We start from the raw sequence: 18383 nt of genomic DNA, 5'->3' as shown, positions 1-18383 counted from the left end.
TGTCGAAATCATAATGTAAGATGTTTAACAAACCAACCCGATTGGAAATCATGTGCAACTTCAGTTTTATTATGTGCAACTTAAGTTATATTGAAAAGAAAGAACAATTATGCCTCGCCAATTGATGTAAAATGACTGATACACAATAGCCGTGATACACAATTAAGCTGCACATTTCAACATGTTCAAGCATCCAGAATTATTACCAAGGTAATGACGATTGTAAAACAAGTCATTTGTAAATCCGTCAAAAACGTCCGCGAGATAAGAGTGTAAACGATTGTGAAGATCACTGACGTTACCTAACGTACCACTGATCCCTACCGGAAGTATACTGTCCTCAAAATGGCCTCCTGTGCGGACGTTCAAGAGACTGCCGTTGCACCCCCTTGGTATGAACGAGCAATAGGTCAAAGGTCAAAATAGACCATGATTTTAGGCTGGGAGAATTTGTGGTTTGGGGTTGCAATATTTGTTTTTGTTTATTTACTAGTGTGGTTTATAGAATAGAATACAAAAGGTAGAACAAAAGAACAACAGAAAAGGTAAAGGACAAAAACTGGCTTTCATAAATCACAATAGTTAATTTGTATACTTTGTAAAATAACCATAATGTATGTGTGTGCATGAAAATAATCATAATCAGCTTCAGTAAGACATTCGGTGGCCTATTAATGTAGTTGTCTGGAGTCTTCCTGGTTGCTTTGTTGAAGTGCTCGTATTGGAACAAAAACAGATTTAGTTACTGTAGATTCCATTGTGACAAAGTGTTCATTTATTTGTGTATTTATTTATGTTATTATCATTCTCTTTAACGCAGAAATTCCTTGAAACTCCAGAGCACTTTGTGATCCCAGGCTGCCCAAATTCTTTACCTCCTCCCCACCTGTTGCCACGGAAACTGACAGCAGCACAAGTGAAGAGCCGATTCCCCCAGCAGGTGGAGCTGAAGGGCTACTGCCCCGTTACCTTCGGGGATGGGCAGCTGAGGTACAGCCATGGTCACAGTTTTAAAAACACAAAACACATCACTAGTTCTAAACCAGAAATACCACATGGTTGTCTAGGTGTTCATACGTTATCATGTAAAGTATTATGTTTGACCTTGTGAGCCATGACATAGGAGATAGGACACAAACTAACAACCTCATATTCATCTCACAATGGGGTTATTGATCTTATAGCTTAACAAATCCTCAGATTTCCACTCAAGAGTGCGTAGACATGGTCTCTGTAGTAGCCTGCATCTCTTCCCAGGTACGAGACCCTGGTGAGGGGGAACATGGAGTTTGCCATAGAATACCGGGAGAAGATCTACGTCTTCGAGAATGAGGAGAAACAGAAGAAGTTCCTCAGGTGAGTTCTAACTAGTGTTGCACCGATGCCATTTTTTGGCTCCGATACCGATACCGATACCTGGCTGTGCAGTATCGGCCGATACCGATACCATACCGATACCACTGTTTGAAATTTGAAAAATATTTTTTTTTAATCAATGGTTTGGTCCCATGTATAATACTAGTGTAACAGTAAGAAAGTCAAATTACATTTCTTGACAGTTTCAGCACTTCAGACATAACTGAGGACTAGTCCTCTATAATTGATGGTTTACCTTACTGAGCAGCACAGTGGCTTTTCTGATTTTGAACACAATAGAGTTAAAGTTTGGTCAGTTCTTTTTTTTTTTTTCTTTCCCTGTATTGTTTCTTTGTGTGTTTGTTTTGTTTGTGGACCAAACCATTGATAAAAAAAAAAAAAAAAAAAAAAAAAAAATTAAAAAAAAAAAAAAAAAAAAAAAAGTATCTGCACTATTTGTTGGTACTCGCCGATACCGATACCACCATTTTAGTGCTGTATCGGGGCCCTATCCGATACTGGTATCGGTATCGGTGCAACACTAGTTCTAACCAGGCAATGAAGGAACGTGGAGGAACACTGTCTGGGCTTTGGTCTGACTCATGATGCCCACTCTGAGTCTTATAAAGGGCAGGTGAACTGCTTTAGATGTTGTGGGAGTGGGTTTCATTTTAAGACATGCACAGGCATATACAGTATGTGTGCATATACACTAGAAAGGTTATGTTTATTGTATCTTTATATTTTGCTGTTGGGTATTATCATGTATGCTGTTGAATACCTGTACATCTGATTTTCACACAATGAAAGGTTTATGTTAACAGAATTCATCCCTCTCTCTCTCTCTTTCTCTCTCTCTCCCCCATCTATGCCTTGTTTTTACTCTCTCTCCTTCCCTCCATATCTTTCCCTCTCTCTCTCTCCTTCTCCCTCCTTGTCTCAGGATGCCTCAGTTGTACTGGGACCAGAAGCTCCCCCATAAATTGCCCCCACTTGGAGAGCCAGTTCAGCTCACCTCTCTGCCCATGCTGGGCTATCTGGAGCAGGTCAGAGTTCAACCACACTGCCCTTCAGTCAACACAACACTGATGGCAGCGGGTGCTTTTACATTACAATACCACACAGCCATCTGAGTTGCTCTAGAAGGAAAGTCTTTAGGCTTATCTCAGAGTGCAGCTCAGTAAATATCCCTGGAATAAGGTCCATAGAGTAATTGCACATACTCAAACCATTTACTCATTTCATTTACTGTGATTTATACCATAATACTGATATTATTGTCACTGGTGTGTTCTTCAGCTGATAGAACCCTGATGAAAGATGTTAGCTTCCCATCAGAATAAGATAAAGTTTGTGGAGTTGTATGATTGGAATCATAACCCTAATACTTGTAATTAGTGGTACGTTATTGGTTACTTACTCTTATTCGTCTTAAAATTAGGGCTGTCAATCACTAAAATTATTTTTACTAATTAATTGCACATTTTTAAATGAATTAATCACGATTCAAATTTAGTTTTTCTTCTTAAGACTAAATCTTATAAATTATCGAGTAATCAAATGCTACAAATGACAAATGCTCCATAAAACTTTAGTTTGTCTTCCATCATTTTGGTTCTTAAACAGAGACTCCTCGCCCAACAATCCCTCAGCTCTCTCCATCTTCAACTACCGCAGTGATTCTCAAACTTTTCTGTCATTCCCCACTTTGAACAAGGGGGGCTTTTCAAGCCCCACCTGTCCCTCATCGCTCCCATAAAATGGTAGGCCAAGCTTAAAATTATCAATTATTTAAATAACCTCAAGTCATTACAAATATCATCTTATTTAGGTCAGCAAATGTATATTGCTTGGAGTGATTTCATGTTTCATGTTGTAGTGTGTTGTTGCTATGGACACGCACACATGGGCGGATTATGAAAACATCGGTCAGGACGTGTAACAAAATACACTGCTTCCAACCACAAATAAGAGATACATTTAAGCCACCTCTGATATTAAGAAATACAAAGTCTAAAAACAATTGACGTTACATTCTAACATGTGACGGTTAGCACACCATTCATTCATAGCTCTGTTGGTGGCCAACATTAGCATTTATTAGCCAGCTGTGTTGTAATCTGTTGTTGCTCTGATTCTTGGTGTAATGCGTCTAAAAGTAACTTGCTGTGTTTAGTTAAGATACCGTCTAAGTACTTTCCATTTCTTGTGTATAATTGTTTCACTCATAAGTTTTCAGCTGACATCAATAAAGGAGCAAGGTGAGTGAACGGTAGCCTTCACACAGCACAACTAAACTAAACCAAATTTAAAAAAAAAAAGTTGCGTTAATTGCGTTAAAATATTTTCTCGCGTTAATCGGCCGGATTAATCGCATAGATTAAAGCGCTAACGTTGACAGCCCTACTTTAAATACATTTCATTTCGGTAAGCTATTTATCTGATACAACATCGGGGGCAGATGGTGTTTTCCTATCAGAGGAATGCACAGCTTGAGTATGTTCATCGAGGGTCAAGAAGAAAGATAGGGAATGTAGTAAGGGAAAGAGTCCTGTATAAATTTACATTTCAGCTGAATGTGGCTATGGCACAATAGCCTTACAATCAGACTCTTGTGCTATTTATTATTTCCTATACTTACACTGTTTGTGTGTGTGTGTGTGTGTGTGTGTGTGTGTGTGTGTGTGTGTGTGTGTGTCTTTGTAGGGTGTGGCAAAATCCATAATTAAGGCCATGACTGCAGTGGGATGTCTAAAGCCAAAGTTCCCCTACCTAAATGTGAAGAGATCTGCTTTGCTGTATGTGGCCTTCTACCTCAAAGGTAAAAACAATTATTCATTACCTAAACACACACATATCACAGACATAAAAAAAATGTTAGCGCATAATCCGAAGATCTGAATACCAGACCTGAAGCACTGGCCTAGTTTGGTTTGCATGTCATGTTCAAATTAAGTTCAAATGTGCAGTGTGTGGCAAATAACATCATCCCATATTGTATGAAGCAATTTAATATTGTCAATATAGCTCAATAAGCTTGCACACACACCTCTCTCTCTCTCTTCTCCTCCTCCTCTCAGTATCTCCCCCTCTTCCTCCTCCGTCCTGTGGTCACTGCTGCTTTTTAACAACCTTATGTTCCCCCTTTTCTTTATTTAGATGAGAAAAAAAACACAACTGAAAGTGTTTGATTTTTCCTTAAAAGTTTCCATTCATAGAACAGCGAATGAATATGTGAAAGTCGAAACCACAGACTTCCTCACTTCCTCAATTCTACATCTCACTCTCAAGTGATGATTCTTGTCAAAACCTGTCGCTGTGAAGCACTGCAGCGAGGTGTTCAAGGCACTGAGATTGAAAACATTCTTATTGCAAAGTATATGTCCCCATTCACTAGCTCTCTGTTCATGTGTCCCCATTCCCTAGCTCTCTGTTCATGTGTCTTTTCAGTATTCTTCATTTTGCACAGCACCTTGTTCCCTCTTCTGTTGTTGTTTTTAATGTACAATATAAATAAAGATTACTTGAGCTACTTTCTCATTAATTAACCATCTCTCTCTCTCTCTCTCTCTCTCTCTCTCTCTCTCTCTCTCTCTCAGCATTTAACCCACGTCTCTCAGATTACACCCGCAATAAGTACAAGCGCCAGCTGGCCCAGTTCGAGGAGAACTGTGAGCTCATCACCTACCTGGGCCTCACCATGACAGCGAAGTACAAGTTGTCTCAGCAGCAGCCCATTGACTTTGAATATAAACTGCAGCGCTTCCTTGCTCTGGAGACTTCCTGTGGATCAACTCAACTAGCTGGCAGATAAAAGCATTTCATGACTCTGATTGTGTGGTTTCATGATGCAACTCTGTGAATTTTTTTTCTGAAAGAGATTTTACTCTGACATTGCTCTTCATTTCAGTGTCTGACGTCTATATTTATATCATTCATTCACCACTGGATTACTTTTTGTTCAAGTACGGATTAAAAGAAATGTAAAATTCTGATGTCACCTGACTTCATTATTTCTATGAATAATTGTAGGCACTATTCACAAGACGTATTTAACAAAAAATAGCGTTTTTATCTTTATTAATGAAGGTGTTAAAAGAAACATAAAAAACGAATCAATTTAAATCGGTCAATTATTAGGACAGAGCCCGTCAAGAGGCTTTGCTTTGGACAACAAATGCGATTGAAGCAAGGACACCTCATTTCCGTTTTGTAATTTTGGTTACTATGGCTACCCGACGTTTGTTTACAAGTCCACGCTCCTGTAAAACAAACTTTATATGGAAGAGGTGCCATGGCGTCCACTCAGCTTATAGAAGTTGTTGGTCTTATGAAAGAGCATCATTTTCAATTCGCGAAGGGCATTGCTGAGGTAAACGTTTATGTCAGTGATACGCCACTGTTGTTTCTGGAGAGTCAGGAAAACAACTGAATCTCCCATGACTTCCTCTTGCTAATCCAGGGACTAAAACAGAAGTTTCCATCATCGTTCGCAGATCTGACAGTTCATCCGCTACTGGAATGCGATTGGCATAGATACCTAGAAAACAAGAAAAAGGTACGTACGTAGGTTAAGTAGCTTCGTGAGTTTGTCAAGCTTTTATTTTATGCCTATGCATAGCCTACTCCTAAGAAAACATATACTCTCTACAAAGCGGTCGCTATGAATAAAAGAGTATCTGATATCTTTGCTGCTAGAACTTGACTAAACGTGCTCTTATGAAGGTAGAAGCGCAAATCTATGGGCGATTATAAGTATGATTTTTTCCCCTTTGGTGTGCGCCATGGCTAGGAGCTAAGAGGGGAGGTATGGCAGTTCAACGCCCCGCTAATGGTTTACCTCAACGGACGGTTAATTGGAGACGAAAAGGAATTAGCTCGATGGGCAGTCGACGTCTGGGGGTTCACGCTTCACCGGCCCCACGCGCTGAACATGGCCCTTGCTGAAGAATACTACAGCAACCACCTGCGCCAGACAGGGGCAAGTTATACCCACATGAACACCCAGACATACAAAGTTATAAGTCATATTTATAGGATTTGTATTGTAAAATGATATATAGTCCTGGTATAAAACGTATTATTCATGTTCATTTTCATATGTACTAATGTAAAACAATAGCTAGCTTACTGTATGTCAGCACAGGTTTATGGTACTGTCCAAGGAGTGGTTCTGTGATTATGATGGTGAATAAATGACTCAATTCAAGAGATAAATGGTGTCTCTTCTATGTGCACTGTGCAGCATGTGTTTGTGTACATGGATGTAGAGATCAGAGGACAGGTTGCTGGGCGACTACTGTTTGAGGTAAGACGAGTCAGAACTGTGAAAAGTAAAAAAAAAAATATATATATATTATATATATATTTTTTTTAAAATCATTCACTCAAACATGTTGTGTGTGTGTGTGTGTGTGTGTGTGTGTGTGTGTGTGTGTTTGTGTTTTCCAGCTGTTTTGTGATGTGTGTCCAAAAACATGTGCAAACTTCCGAGCTCTCTGCACCGGAGAGAAGGGTCTATCTGACAGTGATCTGATGCTCTCTTACAAAAGCTCCTTATTTCACAGAGTTGTACCTAACGGGTGGATCCAGGGAGGAGGTACTCTTCACAAGCACACACACACACAAACAAACACAAACATGCACACCTGTGTACACATAAGTAGTTATAGACCATTGAATTGGCAAATGTTGTAATCAATGATGGGGTGTGTGTGTGTGTGGTCTGTATGATCTACTGTTTTTTTTAGATATCAACCCTGCTGGCAAAGGCAATGGTGGAGATTCGATTTATGGCCCAACATTTGAAGGTATTGCCCTCTGATCATTCTTACTTCTTACTGAACACACACACCCTTTGCAGAGTCACAGGTGTTCTGAACCACAAACACTCACCATGGCTATTTCTGATTTCTTACGTGAAGAAAAGAGGAATCAGGCCTCGGAAGACTGAGTAACGTCAGTCTTGTCCAAATCTCACCGATTGTCCATTGGTGTTTCTAATAAAGCTGCTCTGCAAATCCACTCTTAGATGAGAGTTTTGCCGTGCCACATGCCAAAAGAGGCATTCTGGGAATGGCCAACCAGGGTCCCCATAGCAACGGATCACAGTTTTACATCACCCTGCAGCCGGCACTGTGGATGGATAGGAAATATGTGGCCTTTGGGTAAATATGGAAATTTGTGTTGTACTATTATGACTTGAAATTTAAACCTCTCTATTATTATCCAGACGTCAGCTTGACCTTAAGAAATTTGTGTGTGTGTGTGTACATATACAGTATGTGTGTGTGTTTATTTGTTTGCTTCTTCAGGCAACTGGTTGAGGGCTCTGAGGTACTCAAAAGGCTGGAGGACGTGCCCACCCAGAATGAGAGACCCAAAGTGGACTGTAGAGTGGTGGCTTGTGGAGAGCTACAGCTGTGACCTGTATCAAACACACACACTGTGCTTGGTCTCAAAAAAGCAGAACATCATAGAGCTATATTTGTCAGTACACTTTCACTCGTTTTCATGTTTTTTTTTAAGCTCACTTAAACCTCCTTACTTTAAAGATAATAAAAATCTACAAAATGTTTTAGTGTGTAGAGCGCTTTGAGCATGTGTAGGATCTGTTGAGTTTTACGCACAGTGCACCGTATAAAATCCATCAGAGCGGAGGCTAAAAGCTCATCAAATATTTATGCTCTTGGCTCACCAGCGGTCACACTGCTGTTGCTGTTCATCAAGGTAACTGTTTGTTACACAGATATGAAACGTTGCAGTAGAGGGCCAGCGAAAAACATGGCCGATGTCAAAGGTCAGGCCACACTACTGTGTTTATTGCAGCAGTACAACAGTGTTGAGTGGTTGAATGGTTATGAAAGCAAGCTCATCAAGTTGAGAAATAACTTGGGAACCTTGAAGCACCGCGACTGTCCCTTAATATTGCATTGGACAGATGAAGTGAGGAAGAGACAACATAGACAACAGCAAAATCCATGTTTTTGTAAAAAGGCAATTTATCTCATGAACAAGGTCTGATGGTCCGCTGAAACATAAACACAAAAGCATGAACAGGTCGACTGGTCTCATAGCCTAGTAAATGCTCATGCTGATGCATTTGGTCAGGTTCAGTACACCAGTCAGCATCTATAGGTGCTTTCAGACCCGGACATTTTTTTATTGTTCTAAGAGCTGTTGGAGGAAGTACCCCCTTTTTTTGTGTGTGTCTGTGCGGCAGGAACTTAAAACGATCATAGCTCTTAGAATGCTGATTTGAGGTAGATAGGATGTATTGCCCCGACTGGCTTAGGCCTATTAGCTCACACAAAACATGAGCTAGGAACCTGAAAACTTCTTCATCCTGGTCGTTGGCTGTTGGCTTTACAAGAAGGGACAGCACTAATGCATAAGCAAGGCACGTTTATTTACATACCATATTTCCTACACAATGTGCTTTACAGAAATAAAAGCATAAGTAACATCCAAATTAAATAAAACACTTAAAGCAGCATAAGGAGATCTGTTCCAAAACGACCTAAAAGTATTGCAAAAACCTTGCAAACACCACCAACAGCCCAGTTGACACTGATAGAAGCTTGCCAACACACTAACTGGTGTCTTTTGGCAGTTTAGCTGTCCATGTCATGCTTTACTTCCATTTTTGCAGGCAGGGTATTCCAGCGAGGTATTAAGGAACACATAGGGCATATCCTGGATGGCTAGTGGGAAAGACACAGGTGTTTATCTGTCCTTCACATGACCATACGCTATACAAATGAATTTGAGGATGATACCAAAACTAGTTGCCTATAAAACCATACCTCAAAAAAATTGGTATTGCATAGTGTTACTTTAAGAGTGACAAAAAATAGGATATAATATATATACATGCATTATACATACGTTATACATTTAAACGGTGAAATGCATTTATTTATCGTGGGTAATAACTTATTTTGGTTCACCAAACTTCACATGGAGGTCACACAATAACCTTTGTCAGTTTTGGACAATGTTTGTGCAATTCTGCAGGTATTGAGGCTAAGAGCTTCCTAAGTGGCCTCGTCTTTCTTTTCTTCCCACCTTTCACGGATCTCTCTTGAATTAGTAGGCTAGTGTCTTTTTGACGATAGGAGAAAGGAAGGAAACTGGGAAGGATGTAGGATTTGACGAGCGTCGTACGTCAACTCGTCTCGCACATCGAGAAAACAAGAAACCTGCCACATGACTCGAGGAAAGCAGGAAGTAGGTGGAAACGAATCACCTACTGCTGAAAGCCCGCATCTACCACGAACCACTTTCTCAGTGCCATCAGCGTTGTACAAGGAGAGGAAAGTAATCGAAAAAATGTATTGGAGACTTTTTCATGTGACACTATTTCTTGCCGTTTTCGCAGGAACGACATATGCGCAATCTGGTGAGTGTAACTGTATACTTAACATGAACTTAGCTAGTCGGCCAAAGTGGACAGCGTTGGCTAGACCGTTTTACGTGTCTCTTGAAAGCTAGGAGCCAAGCTATGTTAGCCCGCTCGCTACTTAGTCGTGCCTTGAGGATATCCAATTGTCCTGGGCATAAGTATCCCTGTGTGTTTCTACGGTAGAATGGTCATTGACATGCCAGCAGTGGTATGAGTTTTAAAGATTGTATGTGTTTTGTCGTATAAAAAATATGATGTGTAGAGACACGATATATCTCTGGCTAACGATACACCTAACGTTATCAACCAATGTTTGATAGCTAACTGTCTATCTATCTAGCTAGCTTAAGTTAGAAGAACACCCTAGATAAGTTTTAGTTTACCAGGGAAATTACACGTACCGTTAGTTTGCTTCTAAACTGATATTTTAATTTCGCCCACTAACATCGCTAGGCTTGACCAACTCGGGCCTTTTCTTCTATGTCATTGGGTCATTAAATGGTGTAATTTGATAGTTGTGGCGTCTGTGGTTCTCAGTTAGCCAACATGTGTTTGCCTACCATCCAGCTGTTTATTATGTAATCGGCTAACAGTGCCCCTGGCTGTTGCCTCAACATTAAATTTAAATGTATGACGTTGTGCAATGAAGTCCTGTGTCTTGTTGAGATCGTATGGCAAGCTGCAGAAGTCACAAGGGCTACGGACGGTTAAGGACAATTATTATCTGGCCTTGTCTCATTTTACCGTGGGACGCGGAGGCTGAACGTTACATCCAAGTGTGGCAAGTGGGTCAAAAGAAAAAATTTAACCACTGTCAGATTATCACGAGTATAGCTTGCGGTCGTGTCTACAAATACAACATTATTCTTTAACCTGTTTAAGCTGTGTTAACTTGTGTATCTGTCGGTGACTTCAATTCAAATGTCGACCCAGGTCCCCCCTGTCTCATCCAAGAAGAACGAGGCCATTTCAAAGACCACACTTACATTTTTAAGACCACGTCGAAATCCTTGTTGCGTCTTTGAGTTGGTGTACAGTCATGTTCCCGTGTGACCCAGTAAATTAATAATTAAAATTGGAACAAAAGTGATTGATTCAAACGCACATTAGTCGGCTGTTAAATAATTACCGACGCGTGGCGGAGGAGCTGTTTCCTGGAATGCTGTGTGCGTCAATGCAAGAATGAAATACAACTCACAAAAAAAGAAATCACGCAAGACATGTTTGTACTTCTAGTTCAGCAATAAAGAACAGAACAACATCTTTCCAGGTACAACCCATAATTCTGATACTCTCCAGCATGCCTGGCAGAGATTAAGGATTTGTAAGATCCCACCTATGCTTAACTTGGAGGTAAAATTAAGACATCTTTGGAATATGTAGTAGAGTAGAACTGGACTGGTTGATTATGAGAGAGAGGACCAGACATAATGCTTTGTTTTCTCTGTCCCCCCTCACAGCTGATTGTGCCTCTTTAACGCTTTGCGCCATATGCCAAAACAACACCGACTGCGGCTGGCTGGATTGTGGAGGTACGTTTTCGTTTCTCTCTCCCTCACTGCAACTGTATGCTGTGAGTGCATTCACGCTCTTGCATGGCTGTAAGTGCTGGTTTGGGAGCTCTGAGAGTGTGTCCACCAGAGAGGAATTGTGTGTTTGTGTGTGTGTGAGATAGTTGTGCACACATTACCTGGAAGCGATCTCTAGATAGTCTTTACTTTCTCTCTCTCTCTTCCATCTAACCTACCTTCCGCCTCCCTGTTGGTGTGATGGGAGAAAGAAGAGCACTTCTGTAATGTGTGTGTATGTGTGAGTTTTGCAGAATGTGTGGTGGGTTTTGAGTTTCTCTCTCTCTCTCTCTTTCTCTCTCTCGGTCTCTCTGTGTGTGTGTCTTACACATAAACACTTTTGCTCTCTCTGTCACACAGACACACACACACACACACACACACACACACACACATATTCTGTGCCCTATATAGTGTCCTGTGAGTGGGAGTTCTCGCTGTTCTGTGAAGAAGTGTCAGTGTTGAACTGAATGTGCCTGGCGAAGCTTTGGATTCCCTCCTGACCACCTGCCATTGTGGCAGCTCTGTTGTGTTCAGAGTGGAGAGGGTGTCCATAGCCACAACATACAGAATACAGGTGTGTGTGTGTGTGTGTGTGTGTGTGTGTGTGTGTGTGTGTGTGTGTGTGTGTGTGTGTGTGTGTGTGTGTGTGTGTGTGTGTGTGTGTGTGTGTGTGTGTGTGTGTGTGTGTGTGTGTGTGTGTGTGTGTGTGTGTGTGTGTGTGTGTGTGTGTGTGTGTGAGAGTGTGTCTTGGTACCTGTATAGCCAATTTACAAATGACGTTAACTTGGTTAGCCCAGCAACAATCTAACCAATGATGGCTGTGTGTGTGAGGGGATGGGGAATGGAGCATGAGTTTTGAGTGGCGTGACTTCTATATGCTGGCAGAGTGGAGAGAAATTGACAGGATGCCTACGGATGAAGATGTCTTGAATTCTTCTGTGTATTTGGGGAGTCAGTGTAATGCGTGTTACTGATCACTGTTGGGCTGGGAAACCCTGGCAACTCCAGGATCAGCACTTTCTTGCAGTTGAAAACACATACACAAATAACATCTCTAACTCACTTACTCACACGGAAACACACAGAGTGAAGCAGGAAGAATTTGTAAGTTCATAAGTTCATACACACACACACACACACAAGTGTATGCACATGCGAAGGAGAGAATCGAAAGGAAGAGAGAGGAAGAATGGCAGGAAGGAGGTGATATCCTGATTACAGAGTGTGTGTGTCAAATGGGAAAGGGATGGAGGAGGAAGAGAAAAGGATGATGTTGCACTTTTTCTTTTAGTTTAATCCTCTCTCTCTCTCTCTCTCTCGATGTGTCTCTTTGTAGTGATATCTTCCTTTCTTTATCTCTCTCCTTTCTCTCCATCTCTATCTGTCTTTCTGTTACTCTCTCTCTTCTTTCTCTCCATCTCTCTGTCTTTCTGTTCCTCTCCCTCTCTATGTGTCTCTTTGTAGTAGTGATCTCTTCCTTTCTCTATCTTTCTCCTTTCTCTCCATCTCTCTCTGTCTTTCTGTATCTCTCTTCTTTTCACCATCTCTCTGTCTTGCTTGGAACCGTCGACCGACATTCAAAGGAATCAAAAGTTTTGCGATAAGGAAATAGATATACATGCTAATAAGAGGTCATCAGAGATAGTACGAGGCAGTAATTCTACACCACTCAAAAAGAAGTACACTATGTGTGCAGGTATAACAAACTAAGTCGGTATTGCAGTAGGTATACACACTAGAGCAGCAACGATTAGTCGACGAAGTCGATTGTGAAAAATGGTCGACGCGGATGTGTATCGTCGACGAGTCATATAATATATAATAATAATAATAATATATAAATTGCAGACGCTAACAGAGCTGCCGGTACCCTACTTTTCATTTGGAATTGCATATAGGATGTGCGAAATAGCTGTGAAAAGCGAATTATTCTGAGATGGCTCATGTTACCATGGAAACAATAAACAAAGCTTGGTTTTGCAGCTGCTGCATATCAGATATGGCTAACAGAAAAGTTGTCATTTTTCTCAATGATGGTCAATTATTAGTAGTTTAAGATGTACTACTTCAGTATTTCAAAGAGAATGGGCTGTGGGAGCATAAGAACAGTAAGCGTCTAGCGGCAATTATCATAGACATATATCTATAACTTATTGTAAGGTTTTCCTCTTACATGTTTGAAAACAGAACGTCTCATGGAGGATGTTTGCTAACGCTATTTCAGTTATGGTAAGTGCGATGTGGTAAATCAGTGAATTATCAGATTAGCCTGTATTTTCGTTTGTTCTGAATAGTTAACCTCCTCCATTTAGCAATCATAAACAAAAGATTGTGGATTTTTTTTTCATATGTTGAATTTGAATGTCACCTGCAGCAAATGTATGGAAATAATCGTTAGATTAGTTGATTAATCGGAAAAAAAGTCAATAGATTAATCGATTACCAAAATAATCGTTAGTTGCAGCCCTAATACACACAAAGTGAAGTGAAAGAGATGACCATACATTAAACAGGAAACAAAAGCAAGGCTGTAGTACATACTGCTTCCATTGTTTCTGGAAGTTTCTCCTATTCCTGCACCTAATGTGTGATCTGGATCATACTTGCTTTTAAAAGAGAAATTTGCAGTTTTCATACATACGACGGAATACATAATCGATCACTCTATGCGCAATTCAGAGATTTGATTAAGCAGGACTCCCGGGCACTCAGCCTGTAAGCAGGCACTGTTATTGAAAGGCAGCTGACACAGACATTCCTCTTACCGCGTAGCCTGGTCCTCCACCCTGCTCTCCTCACCACCCTGCAGGAGTGGTCAGATTACAGATAAATCTCTCTTAGACAAAGGTAAACACACAATAACCGCCTCGGCCTGTCGTGGATAATGTGTCAAAATCGCCCTGCCTTATACTGTATAAGCAGGTAAGTTGACTAGTCATGATGAGGAATTCATTCTGGAGCTTAAGGCTATGATTGTACTTCCTAGGTGTATTAAAAGTTAGTGAAAATCTATGTATGCTAATAGATTCTAGTCGTGATAAAGATGAATCCGATAGAGGCCAGTCCTTTTATCATTGACAGGGGTGTGTGTTGCAGGTGAGACACAAACACTGTAAGGAGGAGATACTCATCTCTCTTGACCTACACACACACACACACACACACACACACACACACATACACATACACATTTAGCCTATACAGCTCAGGCAAAAAAAAGGCAGGTAATTATTAGGACTGATAATGTGTACATTCAGGCTTCAGGCTTTACAATACTGTTTGGAATGAGGACACACACACTTAACACTTAACACTCAAACGCTGTTTTAGATGCCAAGTAATTTGTGGATTAAACAGGCTTATTCCGCTGTAGTTTATAAAGCATCGGAATGGACTCTGGTCCCATTACCGTAACAGCATGTGTGCACACTCTCTCTCTCTCTCTCTCTCTCTCTCTCTCTCTCTCTCTCTCTCTCTCTCTCTCTCTCTCTCTCTCTCTCTCTCTCTCTCTCTCACACACACACACTTGTTATGGTCCACAGTCTCTTAATGTATGAAATCTTGCTCAAACGTGTGTAAATGTGTAATGCCTTCTCGTGTGTGTGTGTGTGTGTGTGTCAGGGCGGTTTGTGTCCTTGGATTTTTCTGAGTAGTTTGTAAAATCTGCTGCCAGCTTCCTCCCTCTTTCATAGAACACGGTTGCATATGCACACAAACACACTCTGTGACAGTCATTACTTGGACAGGAAGACAGGTGACTGTGTCTCAGTGGGTACCCTACCATGAAATGTTACAGACACAGACACAGACACAGCTGTGTGTGTTGGCTGTGTGTGTTGATGTATTGTATCCTATGTGGAGTAATTATATGACTAATGTTTCTCTGCAGTCTCCTCAGGTTCCCCGACGTGTGTGAATGAGACGGCAACTAACGTCACCAACTGTGTCAATGCTACCTGTGGAGGTATATATATACACACACACACACACACACACACAGGCAGATTCAGGCATTTTGGTCATTCTGTCATGCTTTCATGTTTTAGAAAAATGTAACCAACTTTAAAAAGTGGTTGTTCATCTTAAGCATTCTAAGTACTACGCATTCAATATTTGTGTTTATTTATTCTGTAAAACCACCAGCCAATGCACACAATGTTAAAAGCAGTTGCGGGCTGACTGTATGAGTTATGAAGATGATCATTCAGATACTCGTAACCAGTTCGATCTCCCCCTCTCCCCTTAGTACCTCCATCCCCAGCCTCATTCACCTCCCTCCCTACTGCTGGACCAACTACAGTCAACGCCTCTACCAACTCTACCATCGAGCCCACCTCAGGTACACACACACACTTTCACACACACACACTCTCTCCCTCCCTACTGCTGGATCAACTACAGTCAACCCCACCAACTCTATAGTTAAGCCTAACTCGGGTACACATACACACACACACACACACACACTTCTCCCTCACAACTGCTAAGTCAAAAACTGCCATTGTACGAAACCTAAAATTAGCATGTATGGAAAAGCGCACTGTAATGTAAATGATGCGTGTGTTTAACCTTTTTGTCTTTTTGTGTACGTAGAATCTGTGAACGCGTCAACGACACACCCACCTGCTCCTCCCACTACCCACGATTCCAACTCCACTGTTCCCAGCTCACCAGCCTCCAGTGAGTACACACTGTGTGTGTGTGTGTGTGTGTGTGTGTGTGTGTGTGTGTGTGTGTGTGTGTGTGTGTGTGTGTGTGTTCCCACTCGGTCTGTGTGTTTGGGTTCACGCTACAGTACCATCCATTATCCAATTCTCCCTATCTCCTTCAGTCGTGTTTGTCTTTCTTTCTTTCTTTCTCTCTCTCTCTCTATCTCTATCAGTCTCTGTGTAATCACTCCCTGCCGCTCTCATATTTGTGTGTTTTTGATGTGTTTCAGACCAAACCGTGACGACCGTGGTTCCGTCCCCCTCTAAGTCGGCGACGTTCGACGCGGCTAGCTTCATCGGGGGAATCGTGCTGGTCGTGGGCCTGCAGGCGGTCATCTTCTTCCTCTACAAGTTCTGCAAGTCCAAGGATCGCAACTACCACACTTTGTAACACACACGCACACGCGCAGATGCGTTCGCACTCCCTGCCGCATAGGCATCACACTGGACACACACACACACACACACTCCCTTCCCTTATTTTCAGTGTCACAACTCTCACACACACACACACACACACACACACACACACACACACACTTGGATTACTACTCCTGTCTATATAAACTTGCGTGTGTGTGTGTGCCCAGATGCACACATTTGACGTACGCAGCCTCACTCTCCCAAACAAAAACCTTCCTACTGATGCCATATTAGCCTAGACCTCTGCATGAATCTAGATTAAGTACACGCACCCACACGCACCCACCCCCACACACACACCCACACACACACACACACACACACACACACACACACACACACACACACCCACACACACACACACACACACACACACACACAGAGAGACAGAGAATCTGACAACATACACGGACCTGCGAGGTGTCGCATCATTAGTTACTGAGGATTGTGTGTAACCCACACACACACACACACATGTGTATAACCACATTTTTCGAGACCAATACAAATGCCTTTATTTTAAAGCCCAACTCCACAAACAAGTACTAAAGGCAATTATGTCATTAACGTTCCTGCACAGACCCATGTCTGATATGAACGTGTGTGTGTGTGTGTCATTCCTGACCTCCAGACGCCCGTGTGTGTGCCATTCCTGACCTCCAGACGCCCGTGTGTGTGTCATTCCTGGCCTCCCAGAGGCTGTGGAGGGCAGTCCAAAAACCCAGAGCAGGCTGAATCAGCCAATCAGCCGCAGGGCTGCAAGCACTTTTTATGCTCCCCCTTTGGCACGGCTATCATGTCCTCTCACAGCCAACCAAAATACCCCACACACATTTACGTCCCTCCACCCCCCTGATCTCAACACCCCCCCAAGCTCCCATTCCGCTCCGTGATAATCGTCATTAAAACCTTTCAGGCATGGCAGGAGTTGGATTTTGGGTTATGTTTTGAATAGTGCTTAACATGGCCAATTAGTTGGTAGCACATCAGTGTTGACACCATTAGGCTCCCTTGCCTTCGCCGCTAATCAGCAATTGAAACTTGCAGTGTGTGTCTGTCCAGTGAGGTCTTCTAATAATTCACCAACCCTCTCTAAAGCCAGATTAGTGTGTTCATCTCTCAGCTCATCAGAGCCTGACTTGAAGAATAGAAATTATGAACCCCTTAATGATCACCTAGCACACACTTGCGCATATCTGTTACTATTTAGCAAGCAGGTGAATAAATGTTTCCAAGAAGCCAATTGGTTGGTTTGCCACTGGCTACAGCTGTTCCTACCTGTACTGGTTACAGTCCATGCTTTATGGATATAGTACTGTTGTGGACAGATCTGTGCCATTAGCAGCAGTAACAAAAAAAGTGTTTGCGGGCATGAAACTTGAACCCTGCGTTAGCCACTCTGCTAATGTGCAAGATCAGGGCTTCGCCATTCGGTTATGCAATACAAGCCATGGTAGCCAGCTGTGCCAGTGGTTGTGCTTGTATCTACATACAACGAAGTGGCAATTTATCAAATATCAAATATCTCCTCATCAGAATTTAAGATGGAGAGGTGTTTGGTTAGTTACATCTGCGTGTATGTATATGTGTGTGTGTGTGTGTGTGTGTGTGTGTGTGTGAGTGATAGAGTGAAGCAGTCGCAGGTTAAAAGTGTGTCTTTGGGAAGCCATGGCAGATGAAGTGCCTTCAGTGTTGACTCAATCAAGAGGCGTCTGAGATGAAGAGGGAGCCTTCTCCCTTGCTCCAGACAGGTGAATGTGTTACTAGAGTGACTGCAGATTCCTGTCGTGTGTGTGTGTGTATAAAATGAGTTAATGTGTTGCTGTGATTTGATGTAAAGAGGCAATGGAGGCTCCAGCTGGACTGATTGCTATAAGTCATTTAATAATTTTGAGTCGTCGTCGGTGATGATTTGATGTT

The 18383-nt window shown here is 41.9% G+C and overlaps 3 protein-coding genes across 3 annotated transcripts in view; all 3 read left to right on the top strand.

The window, feature by feature from the left end:
• Positions 1 to 5170, top strand: part of ak9 (adenylate kinase 9) — a gene marked incomplete at both ends in the record, with an annotated part of 30691 nt that extends 25521 nt beyond the window's left edge. Inside the window, 5 exons of the mRNA XM_080858686.1 lie at positions 821 to 990; positions 1258 to 1356; positions 2300 to 2402; positions 4063 to 4177; positions 4956 to 5170. Of these exons, the coding sequence (XP_080714812.1) occupies positions 821 to 990; positions 1258 to 1356; positions 2300 to 2402; positions 4063 to 4177; positions 4956 to 5170 (702 nt within the window). The remainder of the gene's footprint in view (positions 1 to 820; positions 991 to 1257; positions 1357 to 2299; positions 2403 to 4062; positions 4178 to 4955) is intronic.
• Positions 5171 to 5650: 480 nt separating this feature from the next.
• Positions 5651 to 7782, top strand: ppil6 (peptidylprolyl isomerase (cyclophilin)-like 6; the record flags this gene model as incomplete). The annotated part of the gene is made up of 7 exons (XM_080860705.1): positions 5651 to 5728; positions 5819 to 5914; positions 6149 to 6337; positions 6808 to 6955; positions 7107 to 7166; positions 7388 to 7523; positions 7671 to 7782. 7 exons carry the CDS (start codon positions 5651 to 5653, stop codon positions 7780 to 7782), a joined length of 819 nt encoding a protein of 272 aa, XP_080716831.1.
• Positions 7783 to 9600: 1818 nt separating this feature from the next.
• On the top strand, positions 9601 to 17129 carry cd164 (CD164 molecule, sialomucin). Its single transcript, XM_080833536.1, has 6 exons — positions 9601 to 9757; positions 11221 to 11292; positions 15221 to 15295; positions 15578 to 15670; positions 15925 to 16011; positions 16271 to 17129. The coding sequence occupies exons 1-6, from the start codon at positions 9688 to 9690 to the stop codon at positions 16429 to 16431; spliced, it is 558 nt and encodes a 185-aa protein (XP_080689662.1). The 5' UTR covers positions 9601 to 9687; the 3' UTR covers positions 16432 to 17129.
• Positions 17130 to 18383: the final 1254 nt, after the last annotated feature.

This window comes from Sprattus sprattus (genome assembly GCF_963457725.1).
Source record: "Sprattus sprattus genome assembly, chromosome: 2".
NCBI classification, from domain to species: Eukaryota; Metazoa; Chordata; class Actinopteri; order Clupeiformes; family Clupeidae; genus Sprattus; species Sprattus sprattus.
The sequence above is the reverse complement of the archived record's forward strand: the minus strand, read 5'-3'. Positions and strand labels throughout refer to the sequence as shown.

Bases quoted from the DNA above. Each gene is read 5' to 3' on its own strand.
- cd164 (XM_080833536.1), top strand. From the start codon at position 9,688: ATGTATTGGAGACTTTTTCATGTGACACTATTTCTTGCCGTTTTCGCA. The intron at 9,758-11,220 runs GTGAGTGTAACT...CCCCCCTCACAG, and splicing joins AACGACATATGCGCAATCTG to CTGATTGTGCCTCTTTAACG. The intron at 11,293-15,220 runs GTACGTTTTCGT...GTTTCTCTGCAG, and splicing joins CGGCTGGCTGGATTGTGGAG to TCTCCTCAGGTTCCCCGACG.